Here is a 13,098-nt window from a genome sequence, read left to right as displayed (position 1 = left end):
ACCAACCTTAGACTTCAACAAACAAAGTAGTCCTACATTCCTTTAACCATATAAAACACCAATCTTAGACTTCTACCAACAAAGTAGTCCTACATTCCTTTAACCATATAAAACACCAATCTTAGACTTCTACCAACAAAGTAGTCCTACATTCATTTAACCATATAAAACACCAATCTTAGACTTCTACAAACAAAGTAGTCCTACATTCCTTTAACCATATAAAACACCAATCTTAGACTTCTACAAACAAAGTAGTCCTACATTCATGTAAACCATATAAAACACCAATCTTAAACTTCAACAAACAAAGTAGTCCTACATTCCTTTAAACATATAAAACACCAACCTTAGACTTCTACAAACAAAGTAGTCCTACATTCCTTTAACCATATAAAACACCAATCTTAGACTTCTACAAACAAAGTAGTCCTACATTCCTTCAACCATATAAAACACCAACCTTAGACTTCAACAAACAAAGTAGTCCTACATTCCTTTAACCATATAAAACACCAATCTTAGACTTCTACAAACAAAGTAGTCCTACATTCCTTTAACCATATAAAACACCAATCTTAGACTTCAACAAACAAAGTAGTCTTACATTCCTTCAACCATATAAAACACCAACCTTAGACTTCAACAAACAAAGTAGTCCTACATTCCTTTAACCATATAAAACACCAACCTTAGACTTCTACAAACAAAGTAGTCTTACATTCCTTTAACCATATAAAACACCAATCTTAGACTTCTACCAACAAAGTAGTCCTACATTCCTTTAAACATATAAAACACCAACCTTAGACTTCTACAAACAAAGTAGTCCTACATTCCTTTAACCATATAAAACACCAATCTTAGACTTCTACAAACAAAGTAGTCCTACATTCATTTAACCATATAAAACACCAATCTTAGACTTCTACCAACAAAGTAGTCCTACATTCATTTAACCATATAAAACACCAATCTTAGACTTCAACAAACAAAGTAGTCCTACATTCATTTAAACCATATAAAACACCAATCTTAGACTTCTACCAACAAAGTAGTCCTACATTCCTTTAAACATATAAAACACCAACCTTAGACTTCTACAAACAAAGTAGTCCTACATTCCTTTAACCATATAAAACACCAATCTTAGACTTCTACAAACAAAGTAGTCCTACATTCATTTAACCATATAAAACACCAATCTTAGACTTCAACAAACAAAGTAGTCCTACATTCATTTAAACCATATAAAACACCAATCTTAGACTTCAACAAACAAAGTAGTCCTACATTCCTTTAAACATATAAAACACCAATCTTAGACTTCAACAAACAAAGTAGTCCTACATTCCTTTAACCATATAAAACACCAATCTTAGACTTCTACCAACAAAGTAGTCCTACATTCCTTTAAACATATAAAACACCAACCTTAGACTTCTACAAACAAAGTAGTCCTACATTCCTTTAACCATATAAAACACCAATCTTAGACTTCTACAAACAAAGTAGTCCTACATTCATTTAAACCATATAAAACACCAATCTTAGACTTCTACCAACAAAGTAGTCCCGCATTCAGTTAAACCATATAAAACACCAACCTTAGACATCTACAAACAAAGTAGTCCTACATTCCTTTAACCATATAAAACACCAATCTTAGACTTCTACAAACAAAGTAGTCCTAAATTCCTTTAACCATATAAAACACCAACCTTAGACTTCTACAAAAAAAGTAGTCCTACATTCCTTCAACCATATAAAACACCAATCTTAGACTTCTACAAACAAAGTAGTCCTACATTCATTTAAACCATATAAAACACCAATCTTAAACTTCAACAAACAAAGTAGTCCTACATTCCTTTAACCATATAAAACACCAACCTTAGACTTCTACCAACAAAGTAGTCCTACATTCCTTTAACCATATAAAACACCAATCTTAGACTTCTACCAACAAAGTAGTCCTACATTCATTTAACCATATAAAACACCAATCTTAGACTTCTACAAACAAAGTAGTCCTACATTCCTTTAACCATATAAAACACCAATCTTAGACTTCTACAAACAAAGTAGTCCTACATTCATGTAAACCATATAAAACACCAATCTTAAACTTCAACAAACAAAGTAGTCCTACATTCCTTTAAACATATAAAACACCAACCTTAGACTTCTACAAACAAAGTAGTCCTACATTCCTTTAACCATATAAAACACCAATCTTAGACTTCTACAAACAAAGTAGTCCTACATTCCTTCAACCATATAAAACACCAACCTTAGACTTCAACAAACAAAGTAGTCCTACATTCCTTTAACCATATAAAACACCAATCTTAGACTTCTACCAACAAAGTAGTCCTACATTCCTTTAACCATATAAAACACCAATCTTAGACTTCTACCAACAAAGTAGTCCTACATTCATTTAACCATATAAAACACCAATCTTAGACTTCTACAAACAAAGTAGTCCTACATTCCTTTAACCATATAAAACACCAATCTTAGACTTCTACAAACAAAGTAGTCCTACATTCATGTAAACCATATAAAACACCAATCTTAAACTTCAACAAACAAAGTAGTCCTACATTCCTTTAAACATATAAAACACCAACCTTAGACTTCTACAAACAAAGTAGTCCTACATTCCTTTAACCATATAAAACACCAATCTTAGACTTCTACAAACAAAGTAGTCCTACATTCCTTCAACCATATAAAACACCAACCTTAGACTTCAACAAACAAAGTAGTCCTACATTCCTTTAACCATATAAAACACCAATCTTAGACTTCTACAAACAAAGTAGTCCTACATTCCTTTAACCATATAAAACACCAATCTTAGACTTCAACAAACAAAGTAGTCTTACATTCCTTCAACCATATAAAACACCAACCTTAGACTTCAACAAACAAAGTAGTCCTACATTCCTTTAACCATATAAAACACCAACCTTAGACTTCTACAAACAAAGTAGTCTTACATTCCTTTAACCATATAAAACACCAATCTTAGACTTCTACCAACAAAGTAGTCCTACATTCCTTTAAACATATAAAACACCAACCTTAGACTTCTACAAACAAAGTAGTCCTACATTCCTTTAACCATATAAAACACCAATCTTAGACTTCTACAAACAAAGTAGTCCTACATTCATTTAACCATATAAAACACCAATCTTAGACTTCTACCAACAAAGTAGTCCTACATTCATTTAACCATATAAAACACCAATCTTAGACTTCAACAAACAAAGTAGTCCTACATTCATTTAAACCATATAAAACACCAATCTTAGACTTCTACCAACAAAGTAGTCCTACATTCCTTTAAACATATAAAACACCAACCTTAGACTTCTACAAACAAAGTAGTCCTACATTCCTTTAACCATATAAAACACCAATCTTAGACTTCTACAAACAAAGTAGTCCTACATTCATTTAACCATATAAAACACCAATCTTAGACTTCAACAAACAAAGTAGTCCTACATTCATTTAAACCATATAAAACACCAATCTTAGACTTCAACAAACAAAGTAGTCCTACATTCCTTTAAACATATAAAACACCAATCTTAGACTTCAACAAACAAAGTAGTCCTACATTCCTTTAACCATATAAAACACCAATCTTAGACTTCTACCAACAAAGTAGTCCTACATTCCTTTAAACATATAAAACACCAACCTTAGACTTCTACAAACAAAGTAGTCCTACATTCCTTTAACCATATAAAACACCAATCTTAGACTTCTACAAACAAAGTAGTCCTACATTCATTTAAACCATATAAAACACCAATCTTAAACTTCAACAAACAAAGTAGTCCTACATTCCTTTAACCATATAAAACACCAATCTTAGACTTCTACCAACAAAGTAGTCCTACATTCCTTTAACCATATAAAACACCAATCTTAGACTCCTACCAACAAAGTAGTCCTACATTCCTTTAAACATATAAAACACCAACCTTAGACTTCTACAAACAAAGTAGTCCTACATTCCTTTAACCATATAAAACACCAATCTTAGACTTCTACAAACAAAGTAGTCCTACATTCATTTAAACCATATAAAACACCAATCTTAGACTTCAACAAACAAAGTAGTCCTACATTCATTTAACCATATAAAACACCAATCTTAGACTTCTACAAACAAAGTAGTCCTACATTCATTTAAACCATATAAAACACCAATCTTAGACTTCTACAAACAAAGTAGTCCTACATTCCTTTAACCATATAAAACACCAATCTTAGACTTCTACCAACAAAGTAGTCCTACATTCCTTTAAACATATAAAACACCAACCTTAGACTTCTACAAACAAAGTAGTCCTACATTCCTTTAACCATATAAAACACCAATCTTAGACTTCTACAAACAAAGTAGTCCTACATTCATTTAAACCATATAAAACACCAATCTTAGACTTCAACAAACAAAGTAGTCCTACATTCCTTTAACCATATAAAACACCAATCTTAGACTTCTACAAACAAAGTAGTCCTACATTCCTTTAACCATATAAAACACCAATCTTAGACTTCTACAAACAAAGTAGTCCTACATTCATTTAACCATATAAAACACCAATCTTAGACTTCTACCAACAAAGTAGTCCTACATTCATTTAACCATATAAAACACCAATCTTAGACTTCAACAAACAAAGTAGTCCTACATTCATTTAAACCATATAAAACACCAATCTTAGACTTCTACCAACAAAGTAGTCCTACATTCCTTTAAACATATAAAACACCAACCTTAGACTTCTACAAACAAAGTAGTCCTACATTCCTTTAACCATATAAAACACCAATCTTAGACTTCTACAAACAAAGTAGTCCTACATTCATTTAAACCATATAAAACACCAATCTTAGACTTCAACAAACAAAGTAGTCCTACATTCCTGTAACCATATAAAACACCAATCTTAGACTTCTACAAACAAAGTAGTCCTACATTCATTTAAACCATATAAAACACCAATCTTAGACTTCAACAAACAAAGTAGTCCTACATTCCTTTAACCATATAAAACACCAATCTTAGACTTCTACCAACAAAGTAGTCCTACATTCATTTAAACCATATAAAACACCAACCTTAGACTTCAACAAACAAAGTAGTCCTACATTCCTTCAACCATATAAAACACCAATCTTAGACTTCTACCAACAAAGTAGTCCTACATTCATTTAAACCATATAAAACACCAATCTTAGACTTCTACAAACAAAGTAGTCCTACATTCATTTAAACCATATAAAACACCAATCTTAGACTTCTACAAACAAAGTAGTCCTACATTCCTTTAAACATATAAAACACCAACCTTAGACTTCTACCAACAAAGTAGTCCTACATTCCTTTAAACATATAAAACACCAATCTTAGACTTCTACAAACAAAGTAGTCCTACATTCCTTTAAACATATAAAACACCAACCTTAGACTTCTACCAACAAAGTAGTCCTACATTCCTTTAAACATATAAAACACCAACCTTAGACTTCTACAAACAAAGTAGTCCTACATTCCTTTAACCATATAAAACACCAATCTTAGACTTCTACCAACAAAGTAGTCCTACATTCATTTAAACCATATAAAACACCAATCTTAGACTTCTACCAACAAAGTAGTCCTACATTCCTTCAACCATATGAAACACCAATCTTAGACTTCTACCAACAAAGTAGTCCTACATTCATTTAAACCATATAAAACACCAATCTTAGACTTCTACAAACAAAGTAGTCGTACATTCATTTAAACCATATAAAACACCAACCTTAGACTTCTACAAACAAAGTAGTCCTACATTCCTTTAACCATATAAAACACCAATCTTAGACTTCTACAAACAAAGTAGTCCTACATTCCTTTAAACATATAAAACACCAACCTTAGACTTCTACAAACAAAGTAGTCCTACATTCCTTTAACCATATAAAACACCAATCTTAGACTTCTACAAACAAAGTAGTCCTACATTCATTTAAACCATATAAAACACCAATCTTAGACTTCTACAAACAAAGTAGTCCTACATTCATTTAAACCATATAAAACACCAATCTTAGACTTCTACAAACCAAGTAGTCCTACTTTCATTTAAACCATATAAAACACCAATCTTAGACTTCTACAAACAAAGTAGTCCTACATTCCTTTAACCATATAAAACACCAATCTTAGACTTCTACCAACAAAGTAGTCCCGCATTCAGTTAAACCATATAAAACACTAATCTTAGACTTCTACAAACCAAGTAGTCCTACTTTCATTTAAACCATATAAAACACCAATCTTAGACTTCTACCAACAAAGTAGTCCCGCATTCAGTTAAACCATATAAAACACCAACCTTAGACATCTACAAACAAAGTAGTCCTACATTCCTTTAACCATATAAAACACCAATCTTAGACTTCTACAAACAAAGTAGTCCAAAATTCCTTTAACCATATAAAACACCAACCTTAGACTTCTACAAAAAAAGTAGTCCTACATTCCTTCAACCATATAAAACACCAATCTTAGACTTCAACAAACAAAGTAGTCCTACATTCCTTTAACCATATAAAACACCAATCTTAGACTTCTACCAACAAAGTAGTCCTACATTCCTTTAAACATATAAAACACCAACCTTAGACTTCTACAAACAAAGTAGTCCTACATTCCTTTAACCATATAAAACACCAATCTTAGACTTCTACAAACAAAGTAGTCCTACATTCATTAAAACCATATAAAACACCAATCTTAGACTTCTACAAACAAAGTAGTCCTACATTCATTTAAACCATATAAAACACCAATCTTAGACTTCTACAAACCAAGTAGTCCTTCTTTCATTTAAACCATATAAAACACCAATCTTAGACTTCTACAAACAAAGTAGTCCTACATTCATTTAAACCATATAAAACACCAATCTTAGACTTCTACAAACCAAGTAGTCCTACTTTCATTTAAACCATATAAAACACCAATCTTAAACTTCTACAAACAAAGTAGTCCTACATTCCTTTAACCATATAAAACACCAATCTTAGACTTCTACAAACAAAGTAGTCCTACATTCCTTTAACCATATAAAACACCAATCTTAGACTTCTACCAACAAAGTAGTCCCGCATTCAGTTAAACCATATAAAACACCAATCTTAGACTTCTACAAACCAAGTAATCCTACTTTCATTTAAACCATATAAAACACCAATCTTAGACTTCTACCAACAAAGTAGTCCCGCATTCAGTTAAACCATATAAAACACCAATCTTAGACTTCTACAAACCAAGTAGTCCTACATTCCTTTAACCATATAAAACACCAATCTTAGACTTCTACCAACAAAGTAGTCCTACATTCCTTTAAACATATAAAACACCAATCTTAGACTTCTACAAACAAAGTAGTCCTAAATTCCTTTAACCATATAAAACACCAACCTTAGACTTCTACAAACCAAGTAGTCCTACTTTCATTTAAACCATATAAAACACCAATCTTAGACTTCTACAAACAAAGTAGTCCTAAATTCCTTTAACCATATAAAACACCAACCTTAGACCTCTACAAACAAAGTAGTCCTACATTCCTTTAACCATATAAAACACCAATCTTAGACTTCTACAAACAAAGTAGTCCTAAATTCCTTTAACCATATAAAACACCAACCTTAGACTTCTACAAACAAAGTAGTCCTACATTCCTTTAACCATATAAAACACCAATCTTAGACTTCTACAAACAAAGTAGTCCTAAATTCCTTTAACCATATAAAACACCAACCTTAGACTTCTACAAACAAAGTAGTCCTACATTCCTTTAACCATATAAAACACCAATCTTAGACTTCTACAAACAAAGTAGTCCTAAATTCCTTTAACCATATAAAACACCAACCTTAGACTTCTACAAAAAAAGTAGTCCTACATTCCTTCAACCATATAAAACACCAATCTTAGACTTCAACAAACAAAGTAGTCCTACATTCCTTTAACCATATAAAACACCAATCTTAGACTTCTACCAATAAAGTAGTCCTGCATTCAGTTAAACCAGATAAAACACCAATCTTAGACTTCTACAAACAAAGAAGTCCTACATTCAGTTAAACCATATAAAACATCAATCTTAGACTTCTACAAACAAAGCAGTCTGAGTTCCAACTATGTTCCTTAAATAACATAATATACTGTTTATTTACCTGAAATGTTACTTTAACTTCTTTATCTGATACTTGTATACTAAATATCACTGGAGGTGCTGAGGGTGCTGAAAAGATACTTTTCATTACAGCTAATTTCCTAATGCATGTAAAGCAAAACTTTGGTTGGCTTGCTTGCTTTGCTTGCATAATTGTTTATACAAGCTTTGTTAATAAGATTGACATCTTTAAACAATATATATAGGCATAGTTTTACCTGTATATATAATATTTGAATTTAATTGGGTGTTATTCTAATGATTATACAATATAAAAACAAAGCAAGCAAGCTAACTTAAGTCTTGCTCTACATGCTTTAGAAAATTAGCTGTAAGATCAATAAACATTGTCCTCAGATTTGTTAATAATTTCTAAGCACAATCTTTATCATTTAATACACACCTTGTGTCAGTATATATGGCTGTTCGTTAAATTGTTTTGTACATAATCACTTTCAAAAGTCAGTAGGAAGTGAAGCACAACTATATTTATCAGTGTGAGGTAGAATAAGTTTCTGTTTACTGTTATTATAAAAGAGGGACGAAAGATACCAAAGGGACAGTCAAACTCATAAATCTAAAACAAACTGACAACGCCATGGCTAAAAATGAAAAAGACAAACAGAAAAACAATAGTATACATGACACAACATAGAAAACTAAAGAATAAACAACACGATCCCCTCCAAACACTAGGGGTGATCTCAGGTGCTCCGGAAGGGTAAGCTGATCCTGCTCAAGATATAAGCTGTTAGTTGCTTTTAAAATCAGAAATGAATTCACATGAATAGTTGTCTTGTTGGCACTTAAACCCAACTCCTTTAACTTATAATGGTTAGATATGCTATGTATATATCTTAGAAAAGAACTAATTTTATAACATTTTTGTAGTTTATACCAAATTAATGAACCAATAACATTGAAGAAAGGATTAGATTCTCTTCACATTAGTTACTAAGATGAAATAACACTACTTGAGCAAGATTATTCATACTGCAAAACTAAACAGATAATACCTGATGGAAATGTATTTGAAATAACAGCATTGCTTCTATCTCCCCAACCAGCTTCATTTCCAATCTCCAAGACAAAAGAGTACCATCTCCATGGTGATAAGGTGGTGATATTGATAGAAAAATGTGTTGTTGTAATCTGATTTGTTGCAGAGGTAAAATTTAAATCAGTAGAGTATACACGGTACTTCAAACTCTGACCATCCCATGTTTTAATTGGAGGGTCCTGAAACAAATATCATATTTAAACTGAATTAGTCATATTGATGATTAATTTTCTGCATAAAACTTGATGGCTTATTCATCATTATACAAGTGTAACGTAATGATGTGCCTTTTATATCTAGTAGGGGCAGCCGTAGCAGGGTGGTTTTAGTAGTCAAAACAACTGCATCACTAGCTAGTCAGTAGCAAGGTTGTGAGTTCAAATCCCTATAGGGCAGGTGCACTAGACTCCAACCTTTATTATCTAGGAAGGTTGTCCATTCTCTCAGGAGACTCCAGCTTCCTCCACGAATATAAAAACTGACTGCCAAAATATAACACTATAGTGTTGAAAGTGACATTAAACACCAATCAATCAACTGATATGCAGTGTATACCACTTCCAGTGTTGAAACACTATCTATTTCAACCTCTATAGGGTACCCTAATCTGAGCTTAATTTCTACTCAGTTAGGGTCAATCAGAAAAGGGGATTGATTTAAGAAGACAAAATCATTTTAGCTAAAACAAGTGATTTTTTTGTGTGTGTGACAGCCAACATTAAAGACTTTTTTCTACATACCTGCCATCCTACTTGAATAGCAGTTGATGATAATGTCTGTACTTTTGTGATCTGTGGAACATCACTTGGAACTGAAAAAAATATGATTCTCTTAAAATCTTAATATATTTACCAATGCCATTTTCTGTGGTGTCAAACATTTATATTACACCCAGCTATATGTTTGTGTACACCATTAAGTTGTTTTGCTCTTCCTGACATTTTGTTTCATTACTTTTTTGGATGACACAAAAAACTGTTGCCCCAACATCTTCCTGTCTAAGATATAAATGATTGTATCTCTTAACTAGAGGATCTAAAGAGTCTGTGTCACTCACCTTGGACTATGATCATACTAAACAAAGGACATACATAATAGATGAGAATAGAATTCATGAGAAAATTATGTTTTGGTGATGATGATGTGTTTGTCAATCTGACATTACTGAACATTCTTACTGTCTACAATTTTCTCTATCTATAATGAACTTGGCTCAGTAAGGAATATATTTTGAAAAAGTTTACAAAAATTTACCTGAATTTTATACGAAAATTGTTTAAAATTTACTATAAAGAGCAATAACTCCTTAAGGGGTCAATTGACTGTTTAGGTCATGTTGACTTATTTGTAGATCTTACTTTGCTATACATATTTGTTGTGTACAGTTTATCTTTATCTAAGATAATATTGAAGATAATAACCAATCAAAGTGCTGGATAGCACCTCCGGAAAGTTTGCAACTGTAGCTGTGTATTATTCCAAAAAGGTTATAGATGTGTATTATTTCAAATATGTATTTCATCACAGCTTTGATGTTTTAAACTAAACCATTGTCTCGTCAGTAATTATCAAAAATCACTTTTTTTATTTTTATCATAAAAAGTTTTGATATTTTCTCACGATTGCAACCTTAAACTGTAGATTTAAAATAATGAAAATATACATGCAGAAAGCTCTGTTAATTTATTTAAGTACCCATTCCATGTCAACTTCAAGGGCCTGTGAATTAGTATTTTTCTATTGGTTTAGGTCCTTCATAATTGTTTTTAGCAAATTAACACTTTAGTTTTTGTTTGTTTGAATTGTTCCACATGTTTCATATCGGGACCTTTTAAAGCTTTCTACAGGTATATATGGTACTAACATTTCTCATTATTGACGACCTTTATTGTGGCCTATAGTTATTAATACATTTTTTGGATAGCCATGGTTCTTTGCAAAAAAATACTGCATCCTTACTTATAAATAAGACAGTTATAGTAACTTAAATCAATACAAAGGTTAAGAAAGTGAATTTATATTACAGGCTTTTATCAAAAATAAGGAACATGTCCATGGGACTCAAATGATGCTCTCGCTAGCATTAACGTTATAAATTCAAGAACTGTAAATTTATGTGACACTACCAAAATTTTTACTTGATCTGAAATATGGATTAATAAACATTTTGTATTCATTCTAATTATACAGTATTGCGCAATAGATTTGTAAGATCTTGACATTTGTTTTGTGTCAAAAACCTATATGTTATGTCAAAAATTTGATCGCAATCCAAATTCAGAGTTGTATCAAGCTTGAATGTTGTGTCCATACTTGTCCCAACTGTTCAGGGTTCGACTTCTGCGGTCGTATAAAGCTGTGCCCTGCGGAGCATCTGGTTCCATATATAACAAGACACAACCCTAGAGCAGTTAAAATAAATCCACCAAAATTCAAACTTGATCAGTGTTTGTGGTAATGAGAATTGTGTTTTAGTTTCATAACATTTGGTTAAGACAAACTATACTTAGAAAACAGAAACTAAAATTTCCAGCAACTTTTCTTTTTGAAAAGTAGCATTAAACGCTAGAATGGTAAAAGTTACCAACTAAAATTCAAACTTGACTTGTGAATTGTGGTTATAAGCATTGCGTATCAGTTTTATACAATTTGGTTCAGGCAAACTAAAGTAAGAGAACAGAAACGAATTTTGGGATATACGGAGGTACTTATAAGTAAGGGAATAATGTACAAACTTACAGAAGAACAAGGATAAAACTCAATACAGTTGGAGCATAACAACAGCAGTATGACCACAGGAATAAAAAGTTTATATACGCTGGATTCATAGAATTTTTGTTGTAAGCCATTAGTTTGATATATTATGGTAATCATTGCCTTTATGTTTGGATGACAAAGCAATTGAATTTCTATTTAAATAGGGCATGCAATACACAGGTTTGTCTGTAATCTATAAAAATTTTAAGGTGAAAATGCAGCCATTTCAGCCAAAGGGTACACATCATCCTACTTTCTTGAACCTTAATCATTCCTACAGCACTTGTCTTCATACCCTGAGCTATGTTATTCTAAGAAGTAGATGCTGACTCGGTTGCTTTTAATATGGATGCTATATGATACGAATTTGCGATAATACACCAGATGTGGTATGATGTAAATTATTGGAAGAAAACTGAAGAAGAATTGACGTTGGGTCAATGTTTTTCTGCTGTCAGTTTGATCCACTTGAGCATGCTGAACGAGTGAAGGCCCTTATAACCACATTGTAATGTATTTAAATAACGGAATTAAAAGTTTTCAAATGATTTTATCAAAACCTTTCGATGATGTTTAGACAAAAACCATGCATTTAAAAAAATTAATTTATTAGACATATAATTATCGAGTATTTTATATTCTATCACCTGTGTTTTGTTATAACAAACCATTATCACTTGTCAATATTTATCCGAGGGCTTGGTCAAAATCTCAACTTGTTCTCGCATTCCCGATTTTTTCGATACTCTCGGGCTTTTACCACGTTAAGGTATGTACATAGTAAACAGGTAAAAGTAGAGCGGAAAATGTTCATTCATGAAATTTTCATGAATGAAATTGACGCAATCTTGCGTAGATTTCTTGTGATTTTCTCATCAGCGTATGGCAGAAGTGTTTGAGATACTCATTTTTAAAATAAAGTTAAATTCATCTGAATCGTCGGTGAACATTCAAGTCTTTTTTTATTAAAGCTGTAATCTTTTCAGTCAAATGAGTAGTTACTCAAAATTT

General features: G+C 31.8%; 1 protein-coding gene across 1 annotated transcript in view; it reads right to left on the bottom strand.

Moving 5' to 3' along the window:
- LOC134707677 (cell adhesion molecule DSCAM-like) overlaps window positions 1-13,098 on the bottom strand; it is a 79,113-nt gene that overhangs the window by 24,074 nt on the left and 41,941 nt on the right. Inside the window, exons 19-21 of the mRNA XM_063567661.1 lie at window positions 10,071-10,141; window positions 9,287-9,509; window positions 8,272-8,339 (exon numbers count right to left, since the gene is read on the bottom strand). Of these exons, the coding sequence (XP_063423731.1) occupies window positions 8,272-8,339; window positions 9,287-9,509; window positions 10,071-10,141 (362 nt within the window). The remainder of the gene's footprint in view (window positions 1-8,271; window positions 8,340-9,286; window positions 9,510-10,070; window positions 10,142-13,098) is intronic.

This window comes from Mytilus trossulus, chromosome 2 (assembly GCF_036588685.1).
Source record: "Mytilus trossulus isolate FHL-02 chromosome 2, PNRI_Mtr1.1.1.hap1, whole genome shotgun sequence".
Taxonomy (NCBI): Eukaryota; Metazoa; Mollusca; class Bivalvia; order Mytilida; family Mytilidae; genus Mytilus; species Mytilus trossulus.
Note: the sequence above shows the minus strand (reverse complement) of the source record. Positions and strands in the feature narration are given on the sequence as shown.